The sequence below is a fragment of the Desarmillaria tabescens genome (assembly GCF_030435595.1).
Source record: "Desarmillaria tabescens strain CCBAS 213 chromosome Unknown EV420scaffold_6, whole genome shotgun sequence".
In the NCBI taxonomy this organism is placed as follows: Eukaryota; Fungi; Basidiomycota; class Agaricomycetes; order Agaricales; family Physalacriaceae; genus Desarmillaria; species Desarmillaria tabescens.
The window spans coordinates 1,406,313-1,425,152 of record NW_026848305.1 but is presented as its reverse complement, the minus strand read 5'-3'; the positions used below and the strand labels follow the sequence as shown (position 1 = coordinate 1,425,152).

General features: G+C 49.6%; 11 protein-coding genes across 11 annotated transcripts; 7 read left to right on the top strand and 4 right to left on the bottom strand.

The window, feature by feature from the left end:
• Positions 1-165: 165 nt before the first annotated feature.
• Positions 166-694, top strand: EV420DRAFT_1618495 (uncharacterized protein; the record flags this gene model as incomplete). Its single annotated transcript, XM_060475348.1, has 3 exons — positions 166-360; positions 412-514; positions 570-694. 3 exons carry the CDS (start codon positions 166-168, stop codon positions 692-694), a joined length of 423 nt encoding a protein of 140 aa, XP_060335866.1.
• Positions 695-1,581: 887 nt separating this feature from the next.
• On the top strand, positions 1,582-2,678 carry EV420DRAFT_1062057 (kinase-like domain-containing protein; the record flags this gene model as incomplete). The annotated part of the gene is made up of 6 exons (XM_060465578.1): positions 1,582-1,676; positions 1,733-1,888; positions 1,948-2,040; positions 2,092-2,268; positions 2,320-2,394; positions 2,454-2,678. Coding segments are annotated over exons 1-6 (780 nt in total), but the record flags the coding sequence as incomplete, so codon positions are not given.
• Positions 2,450-4,090, top strand: EV420DRAFT_1062064 (uncharacterized protein). Its single transcript, XM_060465579.1, has one exon. It carries the CDS (start codon positions 2,849-2,851, stop codon positions 3,989-3,991), a length of 1,143 nt encoding a protein of 380 aa, XP_060335864.1. The 5' UTR covers positions 2,450-2,848; the 3' UTR covers positions 3,992-4,090.
• A 422-nt stretch (positions 4,091-4,512) lies between these two features.
• Positions 4,513-5,138, bottom strand: EV420DRAFT_1263184 (Alpha/Beta hydrolase protein; the record flags this gene model as incomplete). Its single annotated transcript, XM_060467158.1, has 5 exons — positions 4,513-4,617; positions 4,676-4,762; positions 4,817-4,905; positions 4,954-5,020; positions 5,073-5,138. Coding segments are annotated over 5 exons (414 nt in total), but the record flags the coding sequence as incomplete, so codon positions are not given.
• Positions 5,139-6,758: 1,620 nt separating this feature from the next.
• EV420DRAFT_1638279 (uncharacterized protein) lies at positions 6,759-8,422 on the bottom strand (the record flags this gene model as incomplete). The annotated part of the gene is made up of 4 exons (XM_060476814.1): positions 6,759-6,859; positions 6,907-7,610; positions 7,657-8,197; positions 8,233-8,422. 4 exons carry the CDS (start codon positions 8,420-8,422, stop codon positions 6,759-6,761), a joined length of 1,536 nt encoding a protein of 511 aa, XP_060335862.1.
• Positions 8,423-9,795: 1,373 nt separating this feature from the next.
• On the top strand, positions 9,796-12,040 carry EV420DRAFT_1062033 (kinase-like domain-containing protein). The gene is made up of 7 exons (XM_060465577.1): positions 9,796-9,877; positions 9,946-10,076; positions 10,136-10,228; positions 10,278-10,454; positions 10,506-10,580; positions 10,638-10,847; positions 10,897-12,040. The coding sequence occupies exons 2-7, from the start codon at positions 10,005-10,007 to the stop codon at positions 11,995-11,997; spliced, it is 1,728 nt and encodes a 575-aa protein (XP_060335861.1). The 5' UTR covers positions 9,796-9,877; positions 9,946-10,004; the 3' UTR covers positions 11,998-12,040.
• A 978-nt stretch (positions 12,041-13,018) lies between these two features.
• On the bottom strand, positions 13,019-14,712 carry EV420DRAFT_1638277 (alpha/beta-hydrolase; the record flags this gene model as incomplete). The annotated part of the gene is made up of 9 exons (XM_060476813.1): positions 13,019-13,184; positions 13,243-13,459; positions 13,514-13,580; positions 13,636-13,822; positions 13,880-13,947; positions 13,998-14,026; positions 14,077-14,119; positions 14,173-14,333; positions 14,385-14,712. The coding sequence occupies 9 exons, from the start codon at positions 14,710-14,712 to the stop codon at positions 13,019-13,021; spliced, it is 1,266 nt and encodes a 421-aa protein (XP_060335860.1).
• A 226-nt stretch (positions 14,713-14,938) lies between these two features.
• On the top strand, positions 14,939-16,006 carry EV420DRAFT_1517994 (DUF1077-domain-containing protein). The gene is made up of 4 exons (XM_060472037.1): positions 14,939-15,059; positions 15,109-15,325; positions 15,377-15,561; positions 15,613-16,006. Exons 1-4 carry the CDS (start codon positions 14,964-14,966, stop codon positions 15,634-15,636), a joined length of 522 nt encoding a protein of 173 aa, XP_060335859.1. The 5' UTR covers positions 14,939-14,963; the 3' UTR covers positions 15,637-16,006.
• EV420DRAFT_1745013 (uncharacterized protein) lies at positions 15,570-16,666 on the bottom strand (the record flags this gene model as incomplete). Its single annotated transcript, XM_060480112.1, has 4 exons — positions 15,570-15,835; positions 15,888-16,006; positions 16,057-16,426; positions 16,475-16,666. 4 exons carry the CDS (start codon positions 16,664-16,666, stop codon positions 15,647-15,649), a joined length of 870 nt encoding a protein of 289 aa, XP_060335858.1. The 3' UTR covers positions 15,570-15,646.
• Positions 16,667-16,961: 295 nt separating this feature from the next.
• On the top strand, positions 16,962-17,779 carry EV420DRAFT_1476132 (uncharacterized protein; the record flags this gene model as incomplete). The annotated part of the gene is given in 3 exon segments (XM_060469309.1): positions 16,962-17,199; positions 17,219-17,490; positions 17,537-17,779. 3 exon segments carry the CDS (start codon positions 16,962-16,964, stop codon positions 17,777-17,779), a joined length of 753 nt encoding a protein of 250 aa, XP_060335857.1.
• Positions 17,780-17,789: 10 nt separating this feature from the next.
• On the top strand, positions 17,790-18,591 carry EV420DRAFT_1061923 (RNAse P Rpr2/Rpp21/SNM1 subunit domain-containing protein). The gene is made up of 3 exons (XM_060465576.1): positions 17,790-18,125; positions 18,175-18,257; positions 18,307-18,591. Exons 1-3 carry the CDS (start codon positions 17,911-17,913, stop codon positions 18,543-18,545), a joined length of 537 nt encoding a protein of 178 aa, XP_060335856.1. The 5' UTR covers positions 17,790-17,910; the 3' UTR covers positions 18,546-18,591.
• Positions 18,592-18,840: the final 249 nt, after the last annotated feature.

Sequence of the window (18,840 nt, the reverse complement as noted above, 5' to 3'; positions counted from 1 at the left end):
CCTATCACCAGCGCATCAACCGGCTTAAGACACTAACGACTGCAACATGCCCAAGGTACGTGCCTTCATCTTTTCATCGGTTTTCAATTGACTAAAGATTCGGGATCCAGAATAAAGGAAAGGTGCGCATTATACGTTTCGTTCAGCGCCTATTTTTTTACACCGATGCTATCCAGGGAGGCAAAAATCGCCGCCGAGGAAAGAACGAAAATGACGACTGACAAGCGTGAGCTTGTTTTCCGGGAGGATGGGCAGGAATACGCCCAAGTGACGAAGATGCTGGGGAATGGGCGGTTAGAGGCTCAGTGCTTTGATGGGGAGAAGCGGCTAGCCCATATCCGAGGGAAAATGAGGAAAAAAGTGCGTCTCTCCATTTCGTGGTGTCTTGAGCAGTTCATTGATGGCGTACAGGTGTGGATCAACCAAGGAGACATCGTCCTCCTTTCGCTCCGGGATTTCCAAGACGACAAAGCTGACGTGATTGTCAAGTATACTGCTGACGAGGCAAGAAATCGTGCGTCTTTCCCCAAGTCTCTTAGTGCCCCGTCGCTGATATGCTTTGCTTGCAGTCAAAGCGTACGGTGAGCTGCCGGAGAACGCGAAAATCAACGAGACGGATACGTTTGGCGAAGAAGATGGAGAGTGTACCTTCGAGTTTGGAGATGAGGGTGAAGTCGACATCGACGATATCTAGGTGTTGCATTCATGACGTGCGTGCCTTTCTTCCGGCCTGTTTTTCGTAGCTGACTTCAAGTTCAGTGTACTCTGCATTTCTGTCTGTACTTTACTCAATAGAGGATATTCACGACCAAATCTACCCTACGGGCTATCATCCAATATACGTCTGATACCTTGAAACACACATACATAACTATCCGCTGTCCAACAATGAGACGCCGAAATGCCATGAAATCGCTTGGTAGAGTTTTATTAGATGATTGACGAAGCTGCGCCGTTGAACCTTTGAACTTGGATGCGCACACACTCGTGGACTCGGTATTCGTCAAGTTCGTGCGTCTTGTGTGAGGTCCCTCGCTCTGACATATTTGGTATATTGAAAATTGGCGTCTTCTCTGCCGTTAAGTACAAGATCTTCTAAGCGCCGTTCCAGTGTCAAGCATAGCCAATTGTCCAGGACTAGCCCATAGCCTCGTCTAGCTTCTTGTCCAGTGAGCTTCCATTGGTGCCAATGTATGAAGGAACGCTCCCTGAACTTGTGGCTGGTTAGCACCTACCGTCCCCGCGAATTTGCGTATTGCAAACCTCTTGTCACAAGTTTGAGTTTTTGTTTGGCACTGTTCATCATCTTGCTTCTTTTCTTGTGGCACATTACCAATGTATTGATATCATGATATGTATATTCCGGACGAATTTTTCATTGGCACTTTACTCGGACCGTCTCACCGGTAGAATGCAGATAAGCGCCTAGGCACGTTGCACATACGACTATGCCGATACCTGACAACGAGAGCGCTGCACTCGTCGACAGCCCCGCTCTCCCGACAGACCTGTCGCGTCCGATTCTGCACGGCTGGGATCAAATCAACCTCGATGACCAAGGAACCGATGTACGAACTCAGATTCAGAGTCTCATACATAATATTTCTAGTCCTTGGAGATCCATGGAGTCGATACCACTATCGCTAGAAATGATGGTTATAGATGTACTGCAGCAGGTATGTTTGCTGTAGAGCCTAATCGGCGGTACTGAAAGATCTAATGAAGTCGTCAGGAACTAGATGACACGTCTTGCACCGATGGATATCGTACAGCATGTATGAAATGTCTTCTAGCCTTGAGCAAGGCCCGCAATATCGTGCCCTCTTCCCTTTCTTCTCGAGATGTAACTAGAGAAGGGCCATACCCTATCGGCGGCGGCGGCTTTGCAGTAAGTGTCCATCTGCTCCTTGTTGACGATTTTGTTTTTATGCACGGTCTCCCTGTTAGGACATTTATAAAGGGCGTCTCCATGATACGCAAGTATGCTTGAAGGTCCTTCGGATATTCATCCCTGAAAAGGCTCGGGAGAAGCTTCTCCGAGTAAGTCACGCACTGTACTAAGCTAAACTACTACGTCTTGACGCGCTGCAGGATTTTTGCAGGGAAGCTCTCGTATGGAGGCAACTCCGCCATCCCAATATCCTTCCCTTCTTGGGAGTCAACAAAGACCTTTTCGCTCCTAGTTATTGCTTGATATCTCCCTGGATGGTCAATGGAAATATCATGTCTTACCTTGAAGCCCATCCTGACCACGATCGCCTTACAACGGTACGCTAGACATTGTGTGAGATTGACGAGAGCTGGATTTACATTCCCCAGCTGGTTCAGGTTGCCGAAGGGATGAAGTATTTGCACAGTCTCGATCCTCCAGTGGTACATTCCGATATCCGTGGGGTGCGTTCAGGTACCCTGCTTACTATCCTCGCATCACCTCTTACATGGGCTTCTCTTAGGCAAATATTCTTGTCAAGGATGATCTATGTTGCTGTCTGGCTGATTTTGGCCTTTCCCTGTTCGCGGAGTCGCAGGCTCTTGACAGCACATCTAGGATGAGCAGAGGAAGCGTGCGCTGGCTAGCTCCCGAGTACATGGATTCGACATTATTTGTCCAATCATATCGCACTGCTAGGGATATTTACGCCTATGGTTGTACTATTGTCGAGGTAGGGCCAGCGGCACACTGTCATCACACCCTTATAACTTTCTTTCCAAGATATTTACCGGAAAGCCACCATTTAGCGAGATCAAGAGCGAAGCTGGTGTTATACATGAGGTCCTGACAAAACAAAATTGTCCACTGAGACCACCTTCAAATATTTTCCCGGATGAGGGACTATGGTCACTCGTCATGGCATGTCTCAAAACTCTATCGAGCCGGCGGCCAAATGTGGAAGGGATTTTAGAATTCTTGATCCAACTTCAAACAACCTCCGAGCCGGATCTTGACATTCTTGACTCTTATTCCCCAATCAGCCCGTTCAGCAATCGTAAAAATCCTTCACCGCTGTTGACTGCTCCGGAGAATGTTAATGGTAGCACGACCACAACTCCAAGCATTGTTCCGGAGTATCCAAACCGCGCCCAGGCGCTTTACCCGTATGAAGCTTCACCGACTGTTCCCGACGATCTCAGCTTCACCGCCGGTGAGATTCTTTACGTTAAAAGAACATCTCAAGATTGGTGGGAAGCAAGAAAAATAGATGGATCTATCGGGACTGTGCCCTCGAATTTTCTACGCCTCGTGCCACTGGAGAAGTTTTCAAACCGCGCCCAGGCGCTTTACCCGTATGAAGCTTCGCCTGCTGATCCTAACGAGCTCAGCTTCACCGCCGGTGAGATTTTGGACGTTGAAAGGACATCTGAAGATTGGTGGGCAGCGAGAAAGAAGGATGGATCTATAGGTGTCGTGCCCTCGAATTTTCTACGCCTCTTGCCACTAAAGCATCCACACCGTGCCCGGGCGCATTACTCGTATGAAGCTTCGCCTACTGATCCTAACGAGCTCAGCTTCACCGCCGGTGAGATTCTTCACGTGAAAATAACATCTAACGGTTGGTGGGAAGCGAGAAAGCTAGATGGATCTACAGGGATCGTGCCATCGAATTATCTACGCCTCTTGCCACCAGAGTATTCAAACCGCACCCAGGCGCTTTACCCGTATGAAGCTTCGCCTGCTGATCCTAACGAGCTCAGCTTCACCGCCGGTGAGATTTTGGACGTTGAAAGGACATCTGAAGATTGGTGGGACAGCGAGAAAGATGGATGGCTCTATAGGTCTCGTGCCCTCGAATTTTCTACGCCTCTTGCCACTGTGATATTACACAGTTGTCACCCCCACTTGCCAAACCCTATCTACCCAGACCGCACCTTCCAGTGGAAAGGCGTCGTCGATCATCGAGCCCAGAAAAATCTCTCGCTCTGCAAGATCAGCGGTCTGCACGAAACCAGAAAGAATACACCTCGAACCTTCACAAGCAATTTGGGGGACTGATATTTACCATGCAAAACGTGTTCGAATGGGAGAACCCGGAGATGGGAATGTCCTTACTTCACCGCCAGCCAAGATGTTGGCTCTCTGATTGGAGGCGCCATCCCTCAACTCTAGTCGTCCCGATGGCGATGCAGAAAGCGAATCGTACCAATATTGCTGCACCGATTTTCTCCTCCCTTTTTCGTTTTGATTATCGTTATGCTTTGCTTTACTACAAACAACTCACTGAAACCTTGCTGTAGATTACATGATACTTGGTTTTACTCCTGCTCAGTAGTATACTTCTATTCACCACGATATAATGTTCTACTAGCGAAACTAGAAAAATCTTGTTCCCGTTCAATCACAACTGTGCATTCATTCACCAATCCTCTCATTGCCTGGGACGACCCGAGTGACGTGGAGGTTTGGTATGAAGTCCCAGAGAACCTGGCCCGTTGTGTACACCTCCGTACTACATCGATGTATGCCAGTCATACCCACTCTTCCCAGGGACCAATCCCGCTGCAGCGCCGTCTCTACTAAAAAAATCTCCTCAGATCATCCGCCAACTCCGACGGCTTCTCATGCGCCGCAAAGTGACCTCCATGGGCATGTTCAGATACGAACATGAGGTTATCTATCAGCTTGGGTCATCTAAGAGCAAACCAGTCAGCTGCGCAAGCGGTCCGAGGTGAAACTAACTAACGTCTTGGGTGTCCGCTGGGTTTCTTTCGCGAGATGCGAAGCGCCCATGGGGATAGTGGATGGTTTAACCTTTGGTGTGGGCTTCTTCGACATGTTGAGCGCAGAAGAGCTCGGTAGTTTTGACTTGGGCGCAACAACAGCGTCTTCCTGCCTTGTTTCATAGCAGATTCGTAGGGATGCCGTAGGGCCTGTGCGGAAGGAAAAGTATATCGAGACCCAAGTTAATACTATCGCGTTGTTGAGTGAAAACTCAAGTCGACAGAAGAAGTATTCACCTTCATCGTCTCCCCGTGGGTATTCATCTGTCCAGTCAAGCAGTTTCTCGTAAATCCAAGCAAGAAGCTTATAGGATCAGTTAACAGCCACGCAGAAGGTATCATGGAGGACCACTCACACCGGTGAGAGAATCAGCCAAGGAATACCCGATAGTTTGAGGCTGGGTAGCTTGCTCTTGCAAGTATCTGCGACCGGCTGCATCAAACGCCTTGGGAGGATGAAAACTTTCTCAACAGCGTTCAAAGGCAGAAGGTGGTCCTTTAGCCAGACTAAGGGACGCGATATCGGATGCTTGGCTCCACTGACTTCGAACTCCTCCACGACACCTTTGCGTCTTCTCTTCTCCGCATCTGGGGAAGGAAGGTTGGTGCGCTTGCTTCGACGACGCCTCTTGCACTGCTGAAGACACGTCGTTTGGAAGGGGAGATGATGCGCCGACGTCAAGGCGCGGTAGGCTCTGGGGACTTGTAAGTGTTGGCGAATCAACTCATCCGCTTCTTCTGCGGCACTTCCCTCCAGAGCCCTCCGCTTGTCCTTCCTCTTTTCCGCTGACCCGTGAGTGCTTCTAAAGAGGGCCCAGTTCGTCGCCATTCGGTCTGCTAATGCGTTTGCTTCGACGGAGCTCAGCAAGTGCTGTTCCTTGACTCGTTGTCCTTGGAGTACGATGGGATTTCGGAAGGAAATCGTTTGAGTAGTGTCAGGAAACAGAGTCTTTGATTTCAACAAAGGTGTGAGGAGAGCGTCGACGTTCCGACTTTGGAGCTCCTCGTCTGAGCGTCTACGGCTGGCGGTACAGGTACAAGAGAAATTTCGATCACTTCTGAATCCATGCGGAACTTCATACCAAGCCTTCCTTCCTCGAATCCGCTTCCAACTCATATCGTCTATTATGTTTTGTAAGAAACATATGAACATTGTGAGTATTCCTTTACTCACGGGAATAATGGCCACATGCTGAGCATTTCAGCGATATATGACGGTTGAGAATTGAGTCTGAGGTCGAGACCTTGAAGTATGAAGACAAGGGTGAAGGAATCGGAAGTTGACCCTCATCCCAACCACCACGGCCGTCAAAAACACCTCATTTTGGTCCAGGGAGGAAAAATCGTCGTCGAGGACAGAACGAAAACGACGACGACGACAGACAGGAATAAACCCAAGTGACGAAGATGCTGGGGAATGGGCGGTTAGAAGTGCAGTGCTTTGATGGGGAGAAGAAGCGGCTAGCCCATAATGACGTAAAAAGTCCGTCTCTCTCTTACCTCCCTCACCTTCTACCACACCATTCGCAGCATTGAACTCTCAACCACGGATGTATGATTCTATCACCACCTAGCGTTGTTCCGTTCTGATTTCGGAAAACCTATTATAGGGATGAATTTGCTAGGCGATGAGATAGCCGTTGAGAACGATTCCAGTGCTGTCGTAAATTTCGGTATTGGGGGGTCGGATAGGATTCGGAGACGTTCGAGGGTAGGTGGGTGTGTAAGGCGAAGTAGGTAGCAAGATCACCGATGTCCTCGCCAACGATGATGTCCTTCATAGTCGTATCAAAGGAGGGGTGTGCAGGCTACTTATTGGCGCATGGAATCATGGCGGAGTCGAGTAGTGCGTTCTAATACGTTCAAGGAAGACTGACGTCTGATCCATATTTGAATAGACTGTCGCTGAATATACACGAGAACGGTGCTCACGAATGACACAAAGAATTCGTGTGTATGCAAGGTAGTCTAGCCTGGCGTATGTCAATGTGTGAATATTTCAGAAAGGGTTTATCATACAAAATAATGTTACAACACTCGCTCTAAGCATTCATCAAGTCGTAGCTGTATTCAGCTACCTCTTTCTCGACATTGTATAAATGAGTCGGGTTCAGCCACAGCAGGACACGAAGTAGAAGGTGACCTGAAGCGGTAAGATAAGATGAAAATAGAAGAGCGAGAAGAGCGTACACATATTCCAAAGTATTAAATCCCTGACTGCGGCCTTGAACCGACTGATCTCGCGCTTGCCATCCGCCTGGCGTCTCCCCAGTCTAAGGGTCCTGCCCACACGGGGTATCCGCATATCCTCGTATGCCTTGGCGACTTTGGGAAGTAGATCGGAGTGGGACAGGTAATGGCGGAGTAGTAGGCCGAGCATTTGGGCGTCTTCAAAGGCCATCGACGCGCCTTGTCCGGAATCAGGTGAGGCAGCATGGGCTGCATCACCCATGAGGATGATCCTTGCAGCGCCTATTGCTGGTCCTAGCACGGTCCCGTGGAGGGATGTCCAGTATGGCAAGTGCGGGATTTCGTAGCGAGGTAGGACAAGCCATTTGGTGAAGCGGGAGTCGGTAGTAGTGGGTCGGGACGCAGCATCGATGATCTGACGGAATGCGCCTGTGTAGGGAGATCTCCATGAGTCGTGTTTTTGGATGAAGATGTTGCGTATGTCTTCTGAGGGCAAATCACGGGACGGAGGTGTGTCGGTCTCGTATGTCGACCAGAACATGACTTGCTGTTCGCTAACGGGGGTGTTTGCAGGCAAAGAAAGAGCGTAACCAAAGAACCCGTTGCGGCTGAATGTCATCGCTGCTTGGTCAGCCTTTATTCCACGTTGGAGGGCGGGTGTGAGGGACGCGAACGGTGCAAAGCCGCCGACACCAGTTAGGCCGCTGAATGTATGGTTAGGAAAATATAGGAAACAGAGAAGAGACGTACTCGTATCGTGCTTGGTAGGCCTCTTTGCCAATGAGCGCCTGTCTGCATACACTCTTGACGCCGTCAGCGCCAACGACGAGGTCGCATGTTTCTACCATGCCATCTTCAAAGACAACTTGAGCAGCGTCCGCCGTCTCCTTCACCTCCACCACCTTTCGTCCCCACTCTGCTACGCCATCCGGGATTCCCAACAGCAAACTCTCGTGTACCGATGCCCTGGGGAGCAGAATCCTATCATCTAGACCTCCCAGTCGTCCTAGCGTGGTTCCGTTTTCGTTTCGAATGACAAAGTAGGGGCATACGTTCCCGTGCGTTCTCAGGTAGAGTACGGATGGTGGTGAGATGGCGTTGAGCGCGCGGAGACCGTTGGGGACGATGCCAATACCACCCCCGATGCCCGATGTTACTGTATTAGGGCTTGGGTAGGATTCGTAGACTTTGATGGTGGTGTTGGAAGGTAGGTATGTGTGCAGAGCGTGGTAGGTTGCGAGGCCGCCGATACCACCGCGACGATGATGACTTTCATGATGAAAGGTTATTTCTGGTATGTAATGTAATACAATTTATTTGATATACTAGACAATGAATACTCCATTCCCCAGCGACGTCCCGTCAGTCGGAACCTGTTCTTGCCCATAATAATTACCAGACCTGATTGGGTTTCCTCCGTTCCCCCATTTATGTAATACTCATTTCTGACTGTTGCTTCCAGAGTGCCAGTATTTCCAACGTTCGAAACCTCTTCGCCTTCAAGGCTCCTGGTCATGAACTTCACAACAACGCTCTTCAAGTTTTATACCCCTCATGTACCAGGCGCAACCCTCTGGCAAGGAATACGTCCACGCATCCAACTCATCATGATCCAGTACACCATTTGGTATTCGGGCTCGTGCAAATGCTTCCAGAAGCACCAATATATGTCTGCCGGTTTCTCCAACATCGATGCTTTGGTGAAAGTTGATTTGCCTCTCCGGCTCACATATATCTTTAACGCAGTGGTGGCGAGCCACGAGCTGTGGTCACCGATATGGTCCAAGACCAAGGTTCCCAAAATCGCGACCTTTCTTACGAAACTCGTGGATTCACCCTTCATTCGGTTCGAATGTGTCGGATTCAAATTCCGAATTCTACGGCAAAAGTGATTTATACGATGTAACTGTTTTGCGAGACGTCTAGGATATCAACTCGAAAGATTTCACCACCAATTCACATTCGAGTTCCTTCTACGACCAACAAAGCTCATTGGGCACACTTTCCACTGGCACTCCACGATCTGGGCAAACACATCTCCCTCGAATTTAGCCGACCATTGAGATGCAACCAGGTCAAAGAAATGGCGAATCTGGCTTCAACGTGCGTGGAGATCCATCAGATGCTTGCACGAACAGCAAGTAAGGTAGGGCTAAAAAATCGGTATTAATTAAACTGTTCCCGCGAGATTGCAAACCCCTTGTCAAAACTTCCCGTTTTTTGCACCTCTCATCATCTTGCTTCCTTTCTTGCTTGGTACATTGCCAATGTATTGATCTAACGCTCGCATACGTTGACTATGCACGAACTTGAAGCCCAGCGAAATTCATTCGCCAAGCATGAACTTGAAACACACTAGTCCGTCCTTTTTGCTCGTCTCTTCTTCAGTTCTTTATGGAATTCTTATTAGCACGAGATTCTGGTGGCGAGGGCCTGTATCTAGTGTTGAGCCGTGTTTCGATAGACGTTGTCAAGTTTATCACTCACTGCTAGCGTGTTCTTTTCTGTTTCTGCTACTGTATTACAATAACATGACATGCGGGGCCGACACGCGCCTCTCAATGTGTCATACAAGACGCTAACGCTTGCTCTTGTGGGTCTCCCACTGTCCATATTATATATATTCCGGCCAAATTTTTCATCGGCACTTTATTCGGACCCTCCAGCGTCCCCGGCAGAAGTGCAGCATCGCCTGGCATCGCCTGATAAGCGCCAGTTCCTCACATTTGTTACACCTCCGACCATGACGATACCTGGCAGCGATGTTACTATACGCAGAGAAAGTGTCACTCCTCCGCCAGGTCTGTGGTTTCCGAGTCTGCTCAGCTGGGATCAAATCAACCTCAACGACGAAGAAACCGATGTACGAGCTTGGATTCAGGGTATAATTCGTAATAAGGCTCATCCTTGGAGAACCGTGGAGTTGATATCACCATCGGTGGAAACTATGGTTATGGATATACTGCAACAGGTTCGTTTACTGTCCAACAATGGAGTATCTAATAAATTATCAGGAGCTGGATGATGCCTCGTGTCTAGATGGATATCGTACAGCCTGTTTGAAATGTCTGCGAGAGCTGAGCAAGGCCCGCAATATCATGCCCTCTTCCTTTTTCTCTCGAAATGCGACCAGAGAAGGAACAAATCCCGTCTGCGGCGGCGGATTTGCAGTAAGCGCCCATCTACTCTTGGTTAACGAATGGGGGTCTATATACGGGCTGCTTGGCAGGACATATGGAAGGGGCGTCTTCATGATACTCAAGTCTGCTTGAAGGTTCTTCGGATTTTCGTCCCCGAACAAGCTCGGACAAAGATTCTCCGAGTGAGTCATAGACGTACTACAAGCTAAACTACATCTTGACTGGCTGCAGGACTTTTGCAAGGAAGCTCTCGTATGGAGGCAACTCCGCCATCCTAATATCCTTCCCTTCTTGGGAGTCAACGAAGACCTTTTCACTCCCAGTTATTGCCTGATATCTCCGTGGATGGTCAATGGAAATATCATGTCTTACCTTGAAGCCCATCCTGACCACAATCGCCTTACAACGGTACGCTAGACATTGTGTGAGATTGACGAGAGCTGGATTTATATTCCCCAGCTGATTCAGGTTGCCGAAGGGATGAAGTATTTGCACAATCTCGATCCTCCAGTGGTACATTCAGACATCCGTGGGGTGCGTTTACTTGGTTTATCAAGTTCCTAGTGCTACCCTGACATGGACTTGTCTCAGGCAAATATTCTTGTAATGGATGATCTATGTTGCTGTCTTGCTGATTTTGGTCTTTCCCTGTTCGCGGAATCACAGGCTTTCGACAGCTCTTCTAGGATGAGCAGAGGAAGCATCCGCTGGCTAGCTCTCGAGTATATTAATTCGACACTACTTGACCAATCATATCTCACCGCTAGGGATATTTACGCCTACGGATGTACTGTTCTCGAGGTAGGCTAGCAACGCACCGTCATCACATTCTTCTGACTTTCTTTCCAAGATATTTACTGGCAAGCCGCCTTTTAGTAATATCAAGAATGACGCTGGTGTTATATACGAGGTCCTGACGAAGCAAGGTCGTCCACCAAGGCCACCTTTAAATCTTTTCCCATACGACGAACTATGGTTACTCGTTACGGCGTGTCTCGCAACTGTGTCAAGTCAGCGACCTAATGCGGAACAGATTTTAGAGAGTTTGCATCTTACAAAAACAGCACATGGTGGTTCTATGCCGCTCTTGGTACAATCACTGACTGCCTCCTGGCCAGGTCTTGGGAGGTCCCGAACGCACCCGTATTCTCCAGCAAACACCAACAATCTGGGGAGGCGGTACTTGCCCCATTTACGGCTTTCATCGTTGCTCACGTCGTCCAGCTCCATGCCAGACCTCCCCACCCTCGACGATGACCGCATCCAGTTCCACAGCATCTTCACCGGCTTCAACGACGATACCCGTGAATTCCGTCGTTCGTCGCTCTCGACGCTCCACTTAGAGAGTAGGCGGCACGCGCCCTATCCACGGCCCTCATACACGTCTAGTAACCCCGCCAGCTACACTTTCCCACCAACGAGTGAGGTGACTGCCACGACGTACGCCGCCAACAGTGACTATTGGAACAACAACTTGCCTGGCATTGTTCGTCCGTCATACCCAACGCCCATGTTGCGTATATCAGGCCAGCAACGCTCGTATCCCTCTCATTCCCTCCCACCAACCCCCCCACCAACCCTCCCGGCATTGCCCCTTGCCGACTCAGCGTACCAGTCTGTGGGTCCAGATGGCGCTCTACCCGTTGAGCGACCCCAACGAAAACGCGGCAAACTGCCAAAGGAGACGACAGATTTCCTCAAAGCTTGGCTCCATCGTCACTCGGATCATCCTTATCCGACTAAAAAAGAGGAGAGGCTGCTGTGCGATGCTACTGGCTTGTCAATGAGCCAAGTATCCAACTGGGTGATCAATGCCCGTCGTCGTATACTGACGCCGGCGCGGCCTTCACCGAGACCGACCACCACAGCCCCTGTCCCGTCTTCCATGGGTGCCCGTCGCGCTTCTCTTCCCGTAGCAGTTGATTCCCTATACCCGCATCCTATGCACTAGTATCTATAGCTTGAATATATAAGTTTATTATCGGAAATTGAAGATATTTATCTCTGTCCTCTGCCAATCCCACCCATATATCCCCTCTTCTCACGAACGACTGCCTCCTTAGTGCTTAGGGCCTGCCAACGTTGCACACTTCCTTTTTGGATTACGGTTATCCCTCCCAGTACAACCTGTCTGCCCACAATCCTGGCATCGATTTCTGCAGTTGGCGATACCAGTATTTCCCCTACACCCTTCACCCATTCCACATTTTTGGCATTTGCGGCGAGATCGTTTCCTTCCTGGTGCCTGTGTGTTTGATCCCGAGCTGGGCTCTTGACTGCCTTGATTGGACATGGATGGACCCGAAACTTGGGAAATAGTACGTTTTCGTGCATATGGTACTCTTGTGTGCAACTGAATATCGCTCGTAGTCCTGCGACGACGGACCAAGGTCCAGAAGTATACAGACACTTCAGGAAAGACACCTGGTGCACGCTGTGATTCTGTTCCGGTCTATAGTAGTGGTTAGTGTAGGGGGATTATTGATTTTGAGTTTCCCTTCTATGGGTCTTCAAGTTCTACAACGGCTTAGGTTGCTCCATGTGGGTTGCTCGATTGTGAGCTCGGCTTGAGGGTTGACTAGAGGGTAGTGAGGATTTGGGTTTCGTAGTGCAGTCACCTGTATCCTTGCGTCCGGTATGCCTGAAGGTACCGTGCCGTGTAAATGTAATGATGAGATGAGATGAGATCTTACCTCGAGTTTTATGCACTTTCCCCAATACTTACTCGCTACACTATCTTTGCAGTGATTTTGATTTCGTCGTGCATCTTTCCTTCCTTGTATCGCAGGTTGCCCAAGAAGCCCTTATTATGCTGGATGATGCTCAGGAGGAAAATAAGAGTAGCGATACTTCTACTGCCGACCCCTCTCGTTGCTTCACTCCAAGATGCGTGTACACGAAGCTCAGAACGGAAGTATCCTGTGTCGGAGTGTCTTTTCATTCGAATCAATCCTATCACTCACTCACATACTTCAGTTATACCCACTCTTCCCAGGAACCACCCCCGCTGCAGCCCCGCCTCTGCCAAAAAACTTCCTCAAATCATCCGCCAACTCCGATGGCTTCTCATGCGCCGCAAAGTGACCTCCATGAGCGTGTTCGGATACGAACTTGAGGTTACCTATCGCTTGAGTCCACCTACGAGCAAACTAGTCAGATACATAAGCCGGACGAGGAGAAACTAATGTCCACGAACGTCTTGGGTGTCCGCCGGATTTCTTTCGCGAAATACGAAGCGCCCATGGGGATGGTGGATGGTTTGATCTTTGGTATGGGCATCTTGGGGGAAGCAAAGCTCGATGGCTTTGACTTGGGTGCGTTGGCAGCGTCTTCCTGCCTTGTCTCGTAGTAGATTCGCACAGATGCCGTTGGGCCTGCGCGGGAGAACAGGTATATCGATACCCAGGTTAATACTATTGCGTGACACGTCGTTGAGTGAAAAATCGGATCGACAAAATAGCGCCTACCTTCATCGTCTCCCCATGGGTATCCATCCGTCCAGTTGACCAGTTTCTCATAAATCCAAGCAAGAAGCTTGTAGTAGGATCGATTAGCAGTAGCATAATTCTATATCGTGGGGACCACTCACACCGACGGGAGAATCAGCCAACGAATACCCAATAGTCTGAGGCTGAGTAGCCTGCTCCTGGAAGTATCCGCGACCTGTAGCATCAAACACCTTGGAACGCTGCATGCCTTCTTTCTCAACCGCAGTCAAAGGCATCAGGCGGTCCTTGAGCCAGAGTAAGGGACGCGATATCGGGGGCTTGGCTCCGCTGATTCGAACCAGTAGTTAGTACTTTCTCGTAAAAAAGAATAGGAAGGATACATACAGAGGTAAATTGGTATGCCATGCCTTTGCGTGGGTTCCACCATATTTGACGGCTATTACACGAGTGATCTGGGTTACAGGTTAGTGATAACGTTGATATGGCGAAGTCTATTACTAACGCGTGCTCCCCAGTCGCCTCCTTGCATGACTGAATGATAATATTAGAGTCGTAGCTTCAAGCACAACAGACGAAGTTACCGTAGGCATCGTATCCGAGAGCGAGCATGAGCTTATGCCCGACCTTTGAGCGGGATGAATATTCTCCAATTTGGAAATCCAGAGGTTCGAGCCTACCTCCGCGTACTGTGCGCTTGCAAATCCCTGCTTAGTCGGCGCTTGCGAGAACCCATACCCAGGCAGACTGAGAGCCACTACATGAAAACTCGGATGTTCAGCAGAGGAGGGCTCAGTCAAGAGCGGAAGTAGCTTCTGCACTTCAATGAAACTTCCTGGCCCTGTTTTGAAAAGCTCTCAGAAAAATGAATACGACAAGGCACGGAACTTACACCCATGAACGAACAACAAGGGAATCGCACCCCCCACCTTGCTCCTCTGATGCACAAAATGAATATTAAGCGTTCCAAACCCTTCAACAGGGATATCAAGCGTGAACTGGGGCAGTTCAGCATTCAGAGCGGCCTCGTGAGTCCGCCAATCATAGCCCTCCTTCCACCGAGCGACGAGACGGCGGATATCAGCTAGCGGCGCGCCGTACTTCAAGCCCGAATCATCGAGCTCGTCGGGGAAGTTGACCAAGTCGAGCTTCTGACGGAGGAGTTGGATTTTCCCGTCTGGGACTGCGATCTTGAAGGGTACGGCGTCTTGGGGAGGCATGGTGGTACGATGAGAGAGAATTTAGAAGGGTCGACAGGGTTGGTTATGTTATAAAGAAGCAGTCATATGGTCTATTGTATTTTGTAAGAAACGTATCACATTGTAGATATTCCTTTACTCACGATGAAGCACCAAGGAAGAATAATGGCCCGCATCTGGCGCCAAGATGACGATCTCTGAGAATTTCCGAGGTTGAAGTTACAAAGTAACCATCGGAACTCGGGCCGGACACCTCCACCTCGACCACTATCATGCCGTCGAAAACACTCGATTTCGCGTCCTTGGAAGGTTCTTCCAAATATCGCCAACTGCCCTCTCCTCCCGGTTTCTCCAGATCCCTTACCACTGTACGTCTACCCGCCCTCAAGTCAAGCTTATCCTAACAGCCTCATACAGTCCAAAGGCCCATCCAAGTCATCTATCGCCTCGACAGCAGCCTACGACCAGCTCAAAGAGCGCCGAGCATGGGACATGGCCATCGCTCCCGCAAAGTCACTCCCAATGCAAGCCTTCATGCTCTACATGTCCGGCGGGGGAGTACAGATATTCAGCATGGGCATCGTCGCCATGCTCTTATGGACACCATTCAAGAACATCGCTGGGATTAACGAGGGTGCGTCTCCCATAGCCATATAGTGCAGGACACGCTACTGACTCCCAGCAGCATTTGTTCAATTCGCACCATCGACAGGCACCACCAAAATCACTGACGACCCTTCCCCTGCAAAAGATCGTATACGTGTTATGCAATATGTTGACACTGGCGGTGGGGACTGTGGAAAGTGTCGATCAATGGGGCTGCTGCCTACCGGGACGGGAGACTGGCTTGCTTTCGAGACGAGAGGCTTGGTGAGACCCTTTCCCCGAGTCTGTTACCATTTCACACTAACAGCCTGCTAGGCTCCCGAATTATCATTATTCTAGCTTATTAATGTTATCCTGCTTTCTTACTTTCAAGATCCTTCATCGCTTTCTCCACCTCGAGTCTCTCCATAACAGCTCGGGTAAGACTCGACTTGCCTTTAGCCCCACCTGCAGCCTGCGGCGTGGTAGATGCTCCTTGTTCGTGAGTCCGCAAGTGATGTGGTACGATAATTGGCGTGGAAGGCGGTGGAGGTGGCCACTAGACTCGTACACTCAGAGATACAATTAGGCGACTGAGAGAAAACACCTACGTTTCGCCTTAGCTGATTGAAATGAAGGGCAGCCCATGGCGGGTATTCCTTCTCCAGCCGAATGATGTGTTCCTCGAGAAATTTTATTCTTGCTAGTAGGTTTGCCGGAGGAGAAGGTACTGCTAGACATTGAGAGACGCGGTCAGAGAAAGTGTGGTTAGGTACACACCGTAATGCACCGCTAGATGAGACTCAACGTTTGCAATTCGCTCAAAGATAGCCGGACTCTCCTCGTCAGTCTTTTGCTTTCCCTTTTCCTCTTTCCCCTTCTTCGTCGTTCTCCGCAGCGGCCCGTCATCGTTTTTAGCTATATCGTATTTCATCTGCGAGTCACGGTCCAACGTTTTAGCATCTGTCCTGGCACAGGACGTTTCGGATGTGGGACAAAGAAACTCTGCGCGATTAGATGCGTCGTTTCGAGCGCGGTTGCGGCTCAGGTACTGTGGGATGGATTTCGTGACGGTGCTCGGCGGTGGTAGGTCGTCTGTATACGTTGCCTTGCGGTCGTCCAGTGTATCTGGTTCTGGTTCAGGTGAATGCTGCATGTATGAACACAACGAGTAACCCTAGTAAATAGGTGTACTTACCTTGATATTCTCAATAAGCCTCTCCAGAGCACCAGGCATGGTTTCTCGTTCCCAGGCAGGGTTCAGGACAAGCATGTCGAGTTCGAAACCGCGTAGAGCTTGGATGAGACCTGTTTCTTGGAAGAAGGTTTTGAGGACTGAGTCCCATGATTTAAGGTGGTTGGTGTTGGTGGTCGGAGCTGGATCCTCCATGGACGCGAATGTCAAGCATCAGTGGCTGTGTCGTAAGCACGACAAAAACCTCCACTCACGACCACCATCTTATGATGTGCTCCGTGTCTTTTAATACCTGCCTGTATTACATCCCCATTCCGAATCTTTGCTTACTATCATTTATGCTTTTGGAAGTTCGTGAAGGAATCAAGCTCTTCAAGCTTCACGACGCATGGCTTATCATGTCAGGGCTGTGGACCAGGCTGTTCCTGAAAGTCGCCACTGATTGGGACTTTGTGCCAGTACCAACCACCAAAACCCAACGCATTTTATCATGGCCAACATCACTCGCTCATCCAAAGCCGGAAACGAATGGACAAGCAACGACCTGAATGCGTATAACATCAGCATCACTTTCCAGGATGCTCTAACATTCTTTGACGAAACAGCCTTACCAGCACCCTCCGTTCACCAAGAGATCCTCACGGCGCCTACCGCCGATCAATGCGTCCTACAACCTCCTCGCACAACTCGAACTCGCAATTCTACCCTCCGACCCGGAGGATTCGGCAGTCGATGATTTTTTTGTAGCGCTTTCCCACTCCTTTAGATATATCCATCGTCCTCGAGCCATTCGCACACGCAAAAAGTTGCGGTTCTTCATCTGCAGGGAGTCCAAGTATTCTTTACTTGATGTGTGCATCCTTGATCGGGATACGGACGATGTTATCCTCCTTGTCCAAGAGGATAAACAGTTGGGCCAGGGCGACGGGCATGCTCGACTCGTTGCCGGGGCCATAGCCGCGTTTCAGGTCGGTAATGCTCAAAGGCGAGAGGTGGGACTTACTACATTGGACAGCAGGGTATGTATTTCACTAACTATCGTGAGCGCTCCTTTGTTCATTTTAGACTCAGGTCATCCCCGGTATAATCATGGTCGGAACATCTCCCACTTTCTTCAAGATCCCAGTCACCCGACAACTGGCTGTATGTGTTGAATTCGGACGGTCCCCACTTGCTCCAACCATCGTCACTGGGCATGTCCCTGATATCCCACGTCCCAATCGCAGGTTCAGCGAGGGCATGAGACACCTTGCTAATCGACGTGTTATCCTGCAATGCTACGAGGCTTTCAAGAAATTTGTTGTTTGATTAGTACTCTGTTGTAATTAAATGTGTACGCTGGGTGTTGGTTGAGGTCCGTGACTTTCAAGCAAACACCATCATCGATATTTAGTGATATCTTGGAATTCACCTCGGTCCGGCCTTCCCTACTTACCACTATGGCCAAAAAGTCAAAAGACGAGGCGCCGAATCCCAACAACGTGCCCAACAGAGACATCATCCAACGTCTCCATTTCCTGTATCAAGCTAGCGTATATCTTGATGGCGTCTCACCTCCACAAAAGAAAAAGCAGAAGAGAGTCACCATCAGCGATCTCTCCCGCAGCTATGTGTCTTCCATGAAGATTGTAGGCCAAAAGACGACTGTTAATATGTGCGTCTTCCTAGGATAATTTATGTTTTGGGTCTAACGGCGCAGGAAGGGATCCATCTGTCAAGCGAACGATCTGTAAGGGATGCGATACTGTTCTCGTGCCAGGATCTACAGTCTCGATACGAGTGAAGAGTGCGCGTATGTCCATCTTTGCTGTGGTGCATTGCTGAATATCGTCTAGAATCACGGTCTCGTGGACATCTCATGGTGTACACTTGCACTCGTTGTAAAACGTCGCGTCGAATACCTGCACCACCTGTGGATGCCTCTACCACAGCGGATTCGCGACCCGCAGGGAAAGGTCCAAAGCCTCGTATCCCTCCACTATTTGCTAGAAAGGCAGGACATGTCACATTTTGTGGGCAAGAACAGGTTCCGACTGACGAGACGTCGCTGGGGGACGGAGTATTCATTGTCTAGTATATCAAATAGATTGTATCACAGCTTTGTACATATTACGTACCAGAAATAACCAGGCCCCCAGAAGCTCCCGCCAAACTTTGTCCGGATTTTAGCATATTTTAGGCCCAAAAAATGCAAAAACTTTGTCCGCAGTTAGCATATCTTGGGTCCAAACGTCGTCGAACAACGTCGAACTTTGTCCGGATGTTAGCATATTTTGGGCTGGCGCTGACGCCATCGCCCTGACATCTGAGCCGATATCAGTCTCGATTTGGATTTCGGACTCCTCTCCGCAATATTTTCCAGGAAAATT